The sequence below is a fragment of the Ovis aries genome, chromosome 2 (assembly GCF_016772045.2).
Source record: "Ovis aries strain OAR_USU_Benz2616 breed Rambouillet chromosome 2, ARS-UI_Ramb_v3.0, whole genome shotgun sequence".
Classification (NCBI taxonomy): domain Eukaryota; kingdom Metazoa; phylum Chordata; class Mammalia; order Artiodactyla; family Bovidae; genus Ovis; species Ovis aries.
The window spans coordinates 178,112,937-178,129,286 of record NC_056055.1 but is presented as its reverse complement, the minus strand read 5'-3'; the positions used below and the strand labels follow the sequence as shown (position 1 = coordinate 178,129,286).

General features: G+C 36.6%; 1 protein-coding gene across 28 annotated transcripts in view; it reads right to left on the bottom strand.

Annotated features, from left to right (window-relative positions):
* NCKAP5 (NCK associated protein 5) overlaps nucleotides 1-16,350 on the bottom strand; it is a 1,152,446-nt gene that overhangs the window by 198,989 nt on the left and 937,107 nt on the right. For all 28 annotated transcript variants that reach the window (XM_060410117.1, XM_060410132.1, XM_060410119.1 and 25 more), the window contains one exon: nucleotides 10,563-10,679. In XM_060410117.1, the coding sequence (XP_060266100.1) occupies nucleotides 10,563-10,679 (117 nt within the window). The remainder of the gene's footprint in view (nucleotides 1-10,562; nucleotides 10,680-16,350) is intronic.

Genomic DNA, 16,350 nt, shown 5'->3' with positions numbered 1-16,350 from the left:
ACTGAAGAACACGCTGTCTAAATGGAAAAATTCAATAGATAACTTCAACAGCAGACTCAACCAAGCAAAAGAATTAGAAAATAGGTCATTTTGAAATTATCCAGTCATTTGAGCAAAAACAAACAAAAAAAAATCAAAAGAGTATAAAAGTCTATGGGGCTTAGGGGATACACTCAAGAGGAACAATATATTCATTACGGTTAAGGACTGCTTCTGCTGTAATGAACCAGTAAAATCTGGAGGAGATGATCATATATGCAAATGCACAATCAAGAATATCAAAAGTGAGAGAAATAAAGACTTTACTGAACAAACAAAAGCTAATAAAGATCACCACTAAACCTGCCTTACAAAAAAAGCTACAGGATGTTCTTCCAGAGGAAATAAGATAATGCTCACCAACATAATAAAGGTATATGAATGGAGGTATAATACTCACTGTAAGTTATATAACAGTATATACATAGACAAAGTTAGATTATCTAATATTGTGATGCTGTTGCATAGTTCACTTACAACTCTAGATTAAAGCTCTTAAAAAAAGTATGAAAAATAACCATAACTACAATAATTTATTATTGGATACACAATACAAAAATATGTGAACTGTAACACTTATAACCTAAAATGTGAGAAGGGAGAAGAAAAAGTATAGAGTTTTATGCATGCTATTGAAATTAAGCTGTTATCAGCTTAAAGTAGAATGTTATAAATGTATTTTATGTAAGTCTCATGATAACTACAAAGGAAAAACCTGTAGTAGTTACACAAGATTATGATAAACAAAGCATACTGCTACAAAAGTCATTAAATCACAAATTTAATCAGTAAGATAAGAACAAAGGTTTTACAATATAATCAGAAAACAATCAACAAAATGGCGATAATAAATCCTCACCTACCAATAATTACTTTAAATGTAACTGGATTAAATTCTCCAATCCAAAGACATACAATGAAAATTAAAAAAAAAAAATTAGTATGCTGTTTACAAGAAACTTAGCTATAACTACACACATACTGAAAGTGAAGGGATATAATAAGATATTTCAAGCAAATGGTAAGAAAGCCGGGTTAACTATACTTATATCAGACAAAACAGAGTTGAAACTACAAATGTCCAGAAGAGACTAAGCAGGTCATAAAATAATCATAAAGCAGTCAATCAATCAACAATATATGACAATTATAAGTATTTATGCACATGGTATTGAAGCATCTAAATATATGAAGCAAATACTAAAAGGAGTAAAAGGAAAAATAAACAGCAATACAGTAATAGCTGGAGACTTTAATATCTTACTTTCAACAGTGGATAGGTCATCCTGCAGAGAATCCATATGGAAACAGTAAATGTGAATAATACAGACCTAACAAGACACATAGAGAACATTCCATTTAACAATACCAAAATACACATTCTTCTCAACTGGAAAGATCAATTTCTAGGATAGATCACATGTTGGAACATAAAATGAGTCAGTAAATTTAAAACACTGATATCACACTAAATGTTTTCCAAAAGCAATGATATGAAACTAGAGACCAAAGACAGGAAAAAACAAACAAACAACAACAATTAAAAAAAAAAAACCTCACAAATGCATAAATTAAAATAAAAACAAAACAAAACAGATTTCTGAACAACCAATGAACCAAAGAACTGAAAAGAGAAAAAAGTATCTTGGAACAAAAACAGAAACATGACATAAAAAATATGAGATGCAGTAAAAGAAATTCTAAGAGGGAAGTTTATACTGATAAACACATACATCAGACAAAAGAAAGCTCTCAAATAAATAACTTTGTAGCTTAAGAAACTAGAAAAATAAAGAACAAATGAGGCCCAAGAGTAGCAGAAGAGGGAAATAAAAAATAGAGGAGAAAAAAAAATAGAAAAGATTAACAAAAGAATAATAAAGATTATCCAACTAAGAGCTTTTTTTTAAAAAACAGATCAACCCGTAGCTAGGCTAGCCAAGAAAAAAAGAGAGATGACTCAAGCAAATAAAATCATAAACAAAAGAGAAGACATTACAACTGATATATTAGAAATGCAAAAGATCATAAGAGACTACTTTGAACAATGATATACAAACAAATTGGACAACCTAGAATAAATTGAAAAATTCCTAGAAACAACCAAGCTACCAAGAATGAATCATGAAGAAACAAAAAATCTGAAGAGACAAAGAATGAGTAATGTGACTGAATCAGTAAACATAAACCTCCGAATAAAGAAATGCCTAGGACCTCATAGTCATTTGTAAATTTCTACCAAAGAGTTAAGAACTGGTGCCAAATCTTCTCACACTCTTCCAAAAGACTGAAGAGGAGGGAACTCTCCAAAATTCATTTTATGAGGCCAGTATCACCCTGATACCAAAGCCAGATAAGGACATTACAAGAAAACTAAACTACAGGTCAATATCCCTGATGTATATACATGTAAAAATTCTGAACAAAGTACTAGCAAACTGATTTCAACAGCTCATTAAAAAGGTCATGCACCAAAATCAATTAGGATTCATCCCTCGGATGCAAGGATGGTTAAACATATGCAAATCATTAAGAGTGATATATCCTAATAATAGAATTTTTAAAACCCTATGATCATCTCAATAGATGCAGAAAAAGAATTTTATAAAATTCAACATTCATTCATAAAAAAACTCAACATCTTGTATATAGAATGGATATAACTCAACATAGAAACATCATATATGATAAACCCACAGCTAGTATCATACTCAGTGGTATTCCATATCTATAAAACCTAAAAACTGCATAACAATCTTTTAGATATAATCATGAATTGAATAAAGTTATAGAATGCAAAATCAACATACAGAAAGTCAATAGCATTTCAATATACTAATAACTAATTATTTGAAAAATAAGCAAAAAAAATCCCATTTACAATAGTATTGAAAAGAATAAAATACTTAGGAATAAATCTTACCAAGGAGATGTAATATTTCTACAATGAAAACTATAAGACACTAATGAAAGAAACTGAAGATGACACAAATTAGTGGAAAGATATCTTGAGTTCATAGATTGGAGAAATTAATACCATTAAAATGTCCATACTACTTAAGTCATATATTGATTCAATGCAGTCCTTATCAGGATTCCAGTGGCTTTTTTTTTTTTTTAAGAAATAGAAAACAAATCCTAAAATTTGTTTGGAATCACAAAAGATGCTTAATTGGCAAAGGAATCCTGAGAAAGAAGAACAGAGCTAGAAGAATAACACTTCCTGATTTTAAATTACATTATAAAGCAATGGAAATCAAAACAGTATGGTACTGGCATAAAAACAGACACACAGAGCAATGGTATAGAATCAAGAATACTGAAATAAATCCGTGCATGATATGGTCACTAATATCTGACAAGGGAGCCAAAAATGCTCAATGGAGAAATGACAAGCTCTTCAATGAATGGTGATGGGAAAACTGGATATTCACATTTAAAAGAATTAAACTAAACCCCTATCTTATATCATTCATAAAAATTAACTCAAATGAATTAAGACTTAAATATAAGACCTGAAACTACAAAATTCCTAGAATAAATCATATAGGAAAAAAAAAAAAAACCTCCTGGATATTGGTCTTGGCAATGATTTCTTGGACATGACACCTAAAGTTCAAGCAACAAAATCAAAACTAAATAAGTAGGACTATGTCAAACTTAAGAGCTTCTGCACTGCAAAGGAAACCATCAACAAAATAAAAAGACAAACTACAGAATGGGAGAAAATATTTGCAAGTCACATATCTGGTAAGGGGTTAGTATCTAAAGCAAAAAAGGAACTTATATAATCCAAAAGCAAAATATCAAAGCCAATTAAAAAGTGGGCAAAGGATACGTCTTTTTTCAAAGAAAATATTCAAAGAACCAACAGGTACACAGAAAGGTACTCAACATCGCAAATCATTAGTTAAATGCAAATCAAAATCATATGGGTTATCACTTTTCCCCTGTTAGAATCAACTATCAAAAAATAAGAGATAACAGTGCTGTTAAGGTTGTGGAGAAAAAAAGAACCCTGTACACTGTTAGTAGGAGTGTAAATTGGTATAGCCACAATGGAGAACAGTATGGATATGATTCAAATAATTACAAACAGAACTACCATATAATCTAACCATTCCAGTTAAGGGCATACACTCAAGAGAAATGAAAGGACTATACCAAAGAAGCAATTATCTGTACATCATGTTAACTTTAGCATTATTTATAAAAGCCAAAATGGGGAAACAGCCAAAGGGCGTAAACCTGTTTTCACAGATGGATAAATTGATAGAGAAAATGTGTTATATATGGTACGTATATTTTTGATTCATAACATATATTTATATATTTTTAGAGATATATTTATAAATATATATATATATAGATAATAGAACACTATTCAGCCATAAAAATTATTAAATCTTGCTATTTATGATGATATGGATGGACCGGGAGGACATTATACTAAGTGAAATAATTTGGACAGACAGTAAAAATTGCATGATCTCACTTATATGTAGAATTAAATAAAAAACTAACTCATTGAGAGAACAGATTCATGGGGGATAGGGAGTTGCAGAAACTGATAAAGGGGATAAAAAGGTACCAACTTCCAGTTATTAAGGTCAATAGGTTCTGAAGATGTAATGTACAGCATGGTGACCACAGTTAATAATACTATACTGCATATTTGAAATCTACTAGGAAATCTTAAAAACCATCATTACTAGAAAAAAAAATCTGTACATAGTGACATGTTAACTAGATTTATTGTAACGTCCGTTTTGTAATATGTACATATATCAAATCATTATAGTGTATACCTTAAACATATACAGTGTTATATGTCAGTTATACCTCAGTTAAACTAGAAGAATAAAGGCAATTAGATTGTTGCATACAAAAAAACAAACAAAAAGAAACACCACTCCCAACATACACAAAATTAAATTCCATTAAAAATACTGAATTAAGGTTAAGCCATCAAAACATACACTGAATATGTACTATGAACGATATTGTGGATGGATAAAATGCTACATTCAGCATAGCTGCTACCCTCAAGGAAATTTCTATTTAGGTGAAATAAAAGTTAACATGACATCCTGAGTTATGGAGGCTCCACTGTGTGACCTCCACCATCAGTACCATGAGACTAGGATTCTGTAACTGCATACAGGACAATGAATGAACTGCTTATTCTGTGGTATAGATTACCAATACTATGGAAGCTCCAGCAGAGGAGAAGTTCAGTGAGGACCACCATGACTCTGGACGGCCCCTGAATGGCAGGGGAGTTAGAGTGGTTCTCAGAAAGCAGGGTTCATTGCTTAAGGACAGGTGGAGAGGTGAGTGTGTTGTGTAGTGTCCTGTCAAATAAGACTCTTGGAGAGATTTACACTCTGAAAATAAATTCAGGGAAGGAAAAATACATCAGAAGCACGAGAAGAACTTAAAAATTGTCTCATCTCATCTGAAATAATAATATAAAACAAAACATTAGCAAAAAGAAGTCAATACTCTCAGAAGTGACAGCAAATTTTTACACCGTGGTTCTAAACTGTCAGATTCTCAACTGTTTGTGAGAATAATCTACACTATAACATTCTTTGCTTTCTATTTTGGTCCAAAGATATGAGTATAGGACCCTTTGAAATATCAGATAAAAAGGAAAAGAAAAAAAAAAAACTGTGTTAGGCAGAAAACATGTGAATAATGTCCTATCAATGTAACGATAACACAGGTGTCCAAAAGAAGACAGGGCAGAATACACAAGAGAGGGGAAAGTTGTGGATGCCACAAAGCAAGAGGCTTTCAGAAATGTGTAAACATGGTAGGCTCCTTACTGTGATTACACTGCAGAAGCCCCTGAGCTGATTTGATCACAAGTGGGCTGGTTAATCAAAATGTCAGAGTACAGAATCAGAAAATGATCCTCATGCCCATTTGTGTTCCGTGCAAAGGGAGCACAGATGGGAAGTGAAAGGGCGCACCTGGACCCAGACCATGGACTAAAATCTCCACTCTGTCACTTACCACTGGGTGACACAGGCTCTTTGTGCCTAAGTGTCCCTGTCCGGAAGATGGGTACAGACACAGGTCCTACCTCACAGGACCATAATGGAGAGTACACTGATGAACACTGTAAAGGCTGGAGAACAGTACCTGACATCACAAGCATTATGTGCTTGTTAAATAACATTCTTTTTAAAATAGGGCCAAGGCTGCTTCTTTTCCAGGGACCCTATTATTAGATCTTCCAATGTCTTTTTTGGCATCAAACACATGCTAGGTTTTGTTTCTCTTAACAGTGGAACAAGAACTTAAAACCACTTGAGAAGCAACTTCCATGCAGCATGCCCCTACATTTAATATAACTCCCCATCTCCCACAATTTTTTTTGTTTTTGCATTAGACACAAATATTGTTTGATCCCACTCTTTTAGAGATATGCCTTTACATGCTTTTGAAGCATTCAACTTTGTTTCATAGAAACAGTTCTTTTTGCACCATATTTCATTGGTTTATAATGTACTTAAAATCATATAATTACCAAGACAAATGATAGTCATATGAGAATGAGTTACAAACATAACTCATTCATAACTCAACTGGTCGGAGAAGTAAGTGTTCTTGGTAGAGAGCTCTCTGCTAGTTCAGTAAATTGAGAGTGTTATTTAATGTGATTTGTAAGTGGCAAAGGTGAGCATTATTTAATCTGACCAGTAAGTCTGAATAAAGTTAGAGACTCCAATTCCATTAAGAATGTTACTTTTGGATTTTATTTGCTATACCAGTTTCTTAATTCATTAGAATTTAGAAAATTCTTTTAATATAAAGGAACTTCTTAATCTGATTTGTTACGGTCCATAGTCCTAGAGATGCTTTACTGGAAACTGGAACCAATAGAGAAGTTTATGGCCATTCTTAAGATTTAAATTTCAGGTTAGGCTTCTTTTCTTTCCCATCACTGACCTGGTTCTCTTTGTAAGTTTCCGAGAATCTGATAATTAACCCTTAGAACTAACCCTTTTTATTCCTCCTATATCAGAATATGCTAAATAATATCCAGGTAACCCTTTCATTCTATATTTTTGAGGGACAAAGAATTAAATATTTTTATAAATTATTTTCTTTTTCACTACTTAAAATATATCTACTAAACTCACAATGTGTTCAACAATCTTCTTTCTGTGTCTCTCTTTAGGTAGCTACTTAGATTGTACAGAATCATTAGGCTGTATTCAGCAGATGACAATTAATGCAGTTTTTTAAGATAGGATGAAAAATTGTATTGAACCTGTAGTCCATGGGCAGAACCTAAAACATCTATCATACTCAGGACTAGGCATTCTGATGGATTTGCTGCACTCACCAGCCATGCCCTCCAACAGACCGGGCTGGACCAGCATGGTTGCATAGTTCCAAAGCATCCAAACAGACAGGAAACATTCAGAAGAGATAGGGGTGTAAACCTCCCTTCAGTTCAGTTCAGTTCAGTCGCTCAGTCATGTCTGACTCTTTGTGACCCCATGAATCATAGCATGCCAGGCCTCCCTGTGTATCACTAATTCCTGGAGTTCACTCAAACTCATGTCCATCGAGTCGGTGATGCCATCCAGCCATCTCATCCTCTGTCGTCCCCTTCTCCTCCTGCCCCTAATCCCTCCCAGCATCAGAGTCTTTTCCAATGAGTCAACTCTTCGCATGAGGGGGTCAAAGTATTGGAGTTTCAGCTTTAGCGTCAGTCCTTCCAGTGAACACCCAGGGCTGATCTCCTTTAAAATGGACTGGTTGGGTCTCCTTGCAGTCCAAGGGACTCTCAAGAGTCTTCTCCAACACCACAGTTCAAAAGCATCAATTCTTTGGCTCTCAGTTTTCTTCACAGTCCAACTCTCACATCCATACATGACCACTGGAAAAACCATAGCCTTGACTAGATGGACCTTTGTTGGCAAAGTAATGTCTCTGCTTTTGAATATGCTATCTAGGTTGGTCATAACTTTCCTTCCAAGGAGTAAGTGTCTTTTAATTTCATGGCTGCAATCACCATCTGCAGTGATTTTGGAGCCCCCCAAAATAAAGTCTGCCACTGTTTCCACTGTTTCCCCATCTATTTCCCATGAAGTGATGTATGTAAAGTAACTATCCAGCTTACAGAATGAATCTGGGTCATTTATTTTAATCAACAAATAATTACAGAGCTTCCATGGGTGCAATGCAAAGCAAACTCAAATTGCTTCTACTTTAGCCCGTGCTTCATGATATGCATTTATGCCATCAGAAAGAAAAAAAAAAATCACAGGTCACATGAGAACAGACCACCTGAAAAGCCAGCAACTTTGTCTATGATTGCGAGTTCTTACGTGTTAGAAGGCAGACATCACTCTTATTATTCTACCTCTCAGAACTGCTAATATTTTTTGTAAAAAAATTTTATATTACAAAATAATATATTTTGTAAAATTTTTTGTAAAAGCCCATCTTTTACAAAATTCATTTAAATTAGAATGGCTCCTGGAAAGGAGATCTATTTGGGGAGAAATAGTGTGTTGACAGAAGACACCCAATGAATAAATACTGAGTTCAATTGTTAGAACAAACACCATCCTCTGCCATTTGGATGTGTATTTAAGAAATTTGTGACAGCTAATGAAACAGCTTACATATCTATGGCACATGTGCCTACTGTGAAAATAAACCATCATGCTTCATAAGCAGGGACTAGAGATCCTTAAAAGTTATTCCAGAAAAGCTTCAAGTTAAAAAAGGCAAAACGGAAAAGCTCATGAACATGCAACAGCTGTTAAAAGTAATTACAATATTGGATCTTGATTGTAAGAGAGCAAATGAGATACAACTTTTTACAGATCCAAGATTCTCTCTGACCAACATTTATTGTGGCTGGGATCAGGAAACAGAATAGAGGGAGATGATTTTTTTCCACACAATTTGTGACCAATAAATTATGAATTAAGCACTAACAGATAAAGCAGAGAGAAAATTAATTTAAGAGATGAGATCTATTTTACAATTCAGAGAGCTCTTTTCATTTGTGTGTGTGAGGGATTACATTTTGAAGAGAGGCTTTACCAAACATCTTTCTATCTCTGACATGAACTACAATTTCTCATTATTTCCCTGAGGAGTCAGGCGAAGATGTTTATGTCAAAGTTCAGAGGGTAAATTAGCAACACCGTCTCAACCATCTGGAAACATGCTGAACTTTCTAGATGACAGAAATGTTCTATATACACACTATCTAATATTGTAGCTGCTGGTCATGTGTGGTTTTTCAACACTTGCAATCTGATGAGTTTGACATAGAAACTTAATTTAAAATTTCAATAGCGCCATTTGGCTAGTGGCTACAGTACTGGACAGGCTGCTGCTAAGTCACTTCAGTCATGTCTGATTCTGTGTGACCCCATCGCCGGCAGCCCACCAGGCTCCCCCATCCCTGGGATTCTTCAGGCAAGAACACCAGAGGGGGTTGCCATTTCCTTCTCCAGTGCATGAAAGTGAAAAGTGAAAGTGAAGTGGCTCAGCTGTGTCTGACTCTTAGCGACCCCATGGACTGCAGCCCACCAGGCTCCTCCGTCCATGGGATTTTCCAGGCAAGAGCACTGGAGTGGGGTGCCATCGCCTTTTCCGACTGGACAGGCTAGTCTAGAGCATATCTCTTTCTTCTTCCCTTTAGCCAATTATATCAGGCAGCTGGGGTTTATCCTTCACACACCGTACACTGCCCCTGTGAAACCCCACATACTCTATGCCAGCTTGGTCTCAAAAGGGCTCTGAGCAAGGCTCATTGGAGCTTGTTTGAGCAAATACGCACATTAAGAGGATTTTTAAAAAAATATAGGCAATGGCAAATATCAGCTTTCTAGACCCCTCTGCCAATCCACGTGTCTTCCTGCACTCAGATATATTTTCTAGCGCTTTCTCAGGGACAGCTTCAAAATGATTCAAATGGTCTGACTTTCCATGACTTTGCCTGTTATAAAAGCAACTGAAAGAGTTCAGTGAGAACACCTAGACAAAGAGAACCTGTAAAATACTGAGGCAGAGTGGAGGAAGTCTTAGCTTGTGAGGAGGCAGGCTGCATAGAGAGAGATATGAAAGCACAACAAACCTCAGCTGTTTTTTTTTTCTTTTTATTACAGAGTGTTCGAAATAAAGAAATGCTCTCTGGCCATTACATAAAACTCTGCCTTGCTCATCATGGAGTGCAAACGTACTAATACTGGTTCCCAAAGCCATCAATTATTTTCTGACTCCATTTCCCAGTTTCATTGAGTTAACCAGATGATACTCTGATTGTTTCCTTTTACCTGTTTATTGTTTGTTGATGCATTTCTTAACGAGTCAGAAATTTAAGAGATGTTCAATTTTAATGACACCCCTTGAGAGGTGAGAAAATGGATGTTCTGAGGCAGTATGTCTTGCCCATGAAGACAGTGGTAACTTTTGAACTTAAGTCACTTCTTGTCAATAGCATTTTAGTAGCGAAGACTGTTTTCCACAAAAACACATACCTGGAGGAGATCAGAAGTTGGTCTGACTCGCTGTTGGAAAAGGATGCTTAGCGTTCGATTCTGTTGTTCCAAATCAAACACTCTTGTTTTCAACTTTACACATTCCTCCCTGAGATCCTGCAAAAAACACATTGAAAGGAAAAAATAAAGTCTATAATTGAAAGATAGCTTTGCATATTATAACCATATTTCATCTGCTATTTCAGATGCATTAGTAAAAAATAGTATTTTTAGTCTTCAAACTCCCAGAAATAAATCACACATAATATTTTCTTCCACAGCCCACTGTCTGATAGAATTATTATGTTCAGGAAAGCCAATATAAAAAAAAATCAACAACAACAAAACAGCACCTTGAAATCAGAAATGCATTAATCTAGCATGCTATTTTTAAAGATGGTAAATCTCAGCGATATAAAGTCAATTTAAGCTTCCACCTATATATTTGGCCTTTCACGGTCTTCATAAAAGCAATCATCAAGCACAAGCCACAAGGACAGTAATGTTTTTGCAGTGAATAGAGATTTGATGAACTAAAGAAACTATCACTTTTGACGGAGCCCCTCGCTGTCATTTGTGGAAACGAGCTGAAACTCTCAATGCGGTTGCTAATCGAATCAGTGATGCATTTAGATGGAGTGAAGCAACTGCGAAGCGAAGGCTTACAAGGCCACTTGGAACTTTCCCACCCTCTACATTAGTGGACTTTCATTTCGTTTGGGGGTGTTCTGGTCTTAGTGCTAGGGAAGAAGTGGAAGAACCGTACCTCGGCATCCCCTTAGAGCAGCTCTTTTGAATAATAGTTAAAACGCCATCGAGAACTCTCCCCCAGCTTTCATGAGGGGAGCTGAGAAAACGGAGCTTTAGGATTCTCTGGAACCCCACCAAGGAGCTTCTCTCCAAACAAACTTACAATAAAGATACTTGTAGTGACTTGTCTACATCCTCTGGTGAGGTTCAAGAAAGACCAGGTAGAATAAAGCCCCAAGGCAAGGTTCTTCAAAAGCTGACCCTTTTCTGTATTTCAAACTTTATCTTACACTATTTCATGATTTTTTTTTTAAATAGGCTTCTGCTCTTACCATGTGAAGAACAAGGGTCTGCTTGTTCTCGAAAGAGCCATGCATTCTGACACCATCCTTCCTGCCTCACCTCCCTCTGGCTTCTCATCCACCTCCTCATTCTTCCAGTCCAAGTCTGGCTCTTTGGGTGACATCCAGCTCAAATTCGGTCTCCTTCCTGATGCTTTAATCTGGCATCCTCCACTTTTATCTGCTCCCTTTTGTGAACTCCAGTAAGCCCTCAATGCTTCTTCTGTGACATTTAGTTAATGTCACATACTGCTTTGTGTTTTCTTTCATGCTTTGGACTTAATGTTGTCAATTAGGTAACATGTTCCTCAAAAAGCGTTAAGAAGATACAGAAACCCCAGCTTGAGCATATTGTCTGACACTTTTTCTTTCATCATCTAGTACAGTACCCCACAGAGTAGTGGGAGCTTAGTAAACTTGCGTGATTATGTTGTTAAAGGGGAGGATTATGGTGAATTCTTTTACTCTCTAGTGATGGTGGGATATACTACTAGTTTATCCATCTACATATTCTGATGTGGGGCAACTACAGGTTGGGCAACTAAGATCTTACTTAAGGCTCTGCAAATAAGACAAAGTGCCAGTCCACAGCTCTGCTCCCCAGAGTCACAGAGGTTAGTAGGTGTGTGCCATACATAACCATGTGGCAACCTGAGTGTGCAGCTAGAGAGAGATCTATTAGTATCTTCCAAGGCTTTATCTGAGGAGCCTCATCATTTCCAGGCTTATCCAATCCATTTACAGAAGGCAAAGAGACAGGGCACGGTATAATAGCTCAATGCACAGCTTATACTATACTCCCCTTTTTAGGGAAGTAGGAAGCCTATGCTTAGGATGTTTTCAACTGATTGCTGCCTCTAATGAAGAGCGGAGCAAAGGAATGTCATGTCAGAGCAAGGCACCCAGGTACAAGCTCTAGGAAGGCAGTGGCTGTAAGTTAGGCACAGTGGGTGTGTGCACACGTAAACATGCATGCCACTTGGCAGAGGCTCTTTTGGAGGCCTAGGCACTGCTCAAATTAAAAGGCTAGATTTGTTGTCTTTATTTAGAATTCAACCTCTGTGTTTCACTTATGCTAATTTTTGCTCTTAGCATGTATATAACACTCCCTGCTCCCAAACACTAATTGTTTTCACTACTGCTAATTAAGCAATTAATAAAACTTGACTGTGAGGTAAATAAATATTAATAGTACCTATTGGGTGGGAAAACACAATCATTCTTTCTCACTTGCAGGGGGAGGGGTGGAGACAGAAGCATATGAGTGTGGATTTGCAAGGAGAAAGGAAACTTGTAAGGAATACCAGCAACTGTTTTTAGCAGCAAAACTGAAAATAACTTGAAAAGATCTCTTCAGATGAATTTTTTTAAAAAAAAAGAAGGGAAAAAAATCAATATATTCTATAATGAGTTTCTGTACCAGTGCCCAAATTTCCATGGCCATTACTATTACTTAAGGCAGTAAAAGTTCATTAGCAGGAACACAATTTATTGACCTTGAGAACCATTTATCACTCCTGGCTTATCTAGATCAGTACACAGAAGAGGGGAAAACAAAGGGCTTTAGGAATGTGATGCAGGTCTTATCATCACTGACCAATAGACATGAGCTGCAGAGCAAATCTGTAGACATTAAAGAATATTCTGTGTTGTTCTAACATTCTTCCTTTCTTCACTCAAGCTGTGGATGGTACATGATGCCAGACAGCTCTCACCCCAAGAAACTGTAATCAAAACCATGTGTGTACCCATGTGCATACACATAAGTCAACCAGACTGGAAAGATGGAAAGAGAGAGAGAAAAACAACAATTTTCCTGACTACTACAGTGAGACCTGAGCAGAGAGTGTCAGCTGACTGTCTTTTCTTCCTCTGGGCTCACAATGAGAACCCACTGACATAAAGGCACATAGGACATTTTGAGGCTGGGTAAAAGGACCATTAATGCTGACTCTGTCAGTAACAGAGACGGGAACTACACTATGCCTCCCAGGAAAGGCGATAGAAACTAAAGAATTTTTCTGTTTAGATGCCAGCCTCCGAGATCATGGCTCCCTATAAGGGCTGGACCATCTGCCCTCACGCACAACCCTTCTTTTTCTCTGACTCCCTTGTACCTCTCAGGTCTCAAGAGGAGGACCTCACTAAAAATAAAATACAGGGTTGTGTCTTTTGAAGCAAAAAAAAAGGGAATATGTTGTATAATTGTTATGAAGAAGTAAACAATGCCAAAGATTTGACTACATTTCGTCTCATGTAAGCAAGTACAGTGGTCTTTGGGTTCAAGGAAATAGCCGGTTTTATTCATAATCTGCATGCCACTCTCAGCTGTAAACAAAGTAAGACATTACAGCTGGATGTGTGGGGAAAATATACTGAGCAATGTGGTATACTGGTCTAAAAGGGTCCTGTGGATCTTAATGATCCCAAGCCACAACTTCCCTGGAGGATCCACACACAGCACTCCTAACAAGTTTCCCCTGTGTTTGGGGCTGAACGAGATTCTGGATTCGCTGCTATGGAGTAGATATGGAGTATGGTCACTTTATGCACTTAGAGCAAAACCATTACCAGCTCCAGGCTAAAGGAAAGTTAGGAAAATGCTGGTTGCTTAGAAGCTTGATGTATACTGATATTACTATTAGATTATTGTTCAAAACTATTGAAATTTGATTTTATCATGTAAAATGCTATTATACTGGTATAACTATTTCAGAGGTAGTATGTATTATGGGAATACACTGGATTGAGAGTTAAGGGGCCTGGACTCTGGTCCTTATTACCCACACAATCTCGAGGAAGTTACTTACTCTGGTTATGCCTCAAGTTTCCTCATCTGTAAATGGAGTTACTGCACAAAATCAGGCTTTCAAAACAAGGGATGCCTCAGCTGCTTCATGAGATGGCTTGTCGAGGGCCACCACCTCAGTCCTTCACTGAGACTTACTGGTACCACCACATCCACCAGCCTCTCCTTGTCACAATCCTTTCCAGTGTCTGTCACTCACATCCCTATCTCTTCTAAGAATGCTAATACTTCAGTTAAAAAAAAAAAAAGCCATTGCTGGAAAAGATTGTTCACATCTCAGACCAACCAAGGACCTCAACATCAAACACTTAAAACAGTGAGACAGGTAACATAATTGTATCACTGAATCAGGTCAGTTCTAATCAATGGGGATTGCTGAGTCTTGTGGCAAACTGAATACTGGAAGCCTTCATCCAAAAGGCATTCGGATTAAAACATTTTTAATCTGAGTGATGGCTAAACAGTTTATGCAATTACAGTAAATTGAGCCTATTATCAAAGCTAGTTGACAAGCTCAAGATTAAATGTTCACTAAGGTCCCTGGCAGTTGGGAAATTCTATCATCCAAAAATAAGACTGATTCTAAGAAAGCTTGATTTGGAAAGAGCTCCAAATTTACAGTCATTTTTGACTCCATGCAAGTCAGATCCTGGATGTCCTTGCTATCAAGGGCTGGCAAGGCTTCCAAAAGTTTTCAGAAATCCACCTGTGACATTGCCCCTTTATTTCTTGCAATCGTATGTGACTAATGATTGGATTTCAACCCATCTGTTGAATTTCACAGTGTTTCCCTGCTTGCTGAACTACAGCGGGGAAAACATTAAGTGACTGAAGGGATTGTGGAGGCTGAATGGTGCAAAGGATAAGGGCATGAAGTATGAATGCAATAACCCCAGGTTAACATGTGGGCTTTGCCACTTGTAGCAACTGGAACCATGGGGAAATTATCTTCATCGTCCTACTCACAAGACTGTGGTGAAAACCAAATGATTTTGTGCATTTAAAGTGCTAGACATGGTGTCTGATTCCTTGTAAGAGTGCAGTAAATATAAACAGACTCTAAGGAAACCAGATCCAACACACACCATTGCTAGAAAAGTACACCCAGATGGCCCAACTGCTCTTTCTACAAGGGGAATACATAGGAGTTGGGAGTTCTTTTAGTTTAAAGCTGCAAAATTGTGTTCTGCTTCTATCTGGATGGCTGTGTTGCTCGATTTCACCATATAAGAGCCTTAATTCTTGTTGGAAAATTTAAAAAATACCATGAATATTTGGTTATTTTAAAGAACTTGAAGATAAGACCGAGGCTGTTGATATACTGTAAAATAACTAGAGGGGAAAATGGCTTTCTTCCAATTTTGTGTTAGTGGCAAAAAAAAAAAAAATTAAAAAAGAACATAGAAGAGTTAAATTTTCAGTGTGTGTAATTGTCTTAATGAAGACAGAATATATTTCAGACAAAAATGTGAATTTGGCTCAGATTACTGATTGCACTTACAGGCTTGTACCTATGATTTGGAGGCATAATTGGAACTGAGCTGTGTTAAATATTGTCACTTTAATGTTATTGATCTAAAGGAGGAACAGTCAGCTCTCTTAAGAGAACCTGTAGATTTTTGAGATAAACTGAATTACTTTACTAGGACATGATATGTATCAATACATTTAACAGAAACTGCTAAATTTATAGAAATAATTTTTTTCCTATCAGTACTTAGAAAGGAAATATACTCTGTGACTTCAAGATACGTATCAGGGCCAATTCACTGTATGTCAGCAAAATACTTTTTTGGTTGCTGAGGGAGGAACAGAAGTCATGGGAGATTTGCCTTTGTGTCCCAATAAATGATATATTCCATAACTGTATGGTTATGACTATAATTTC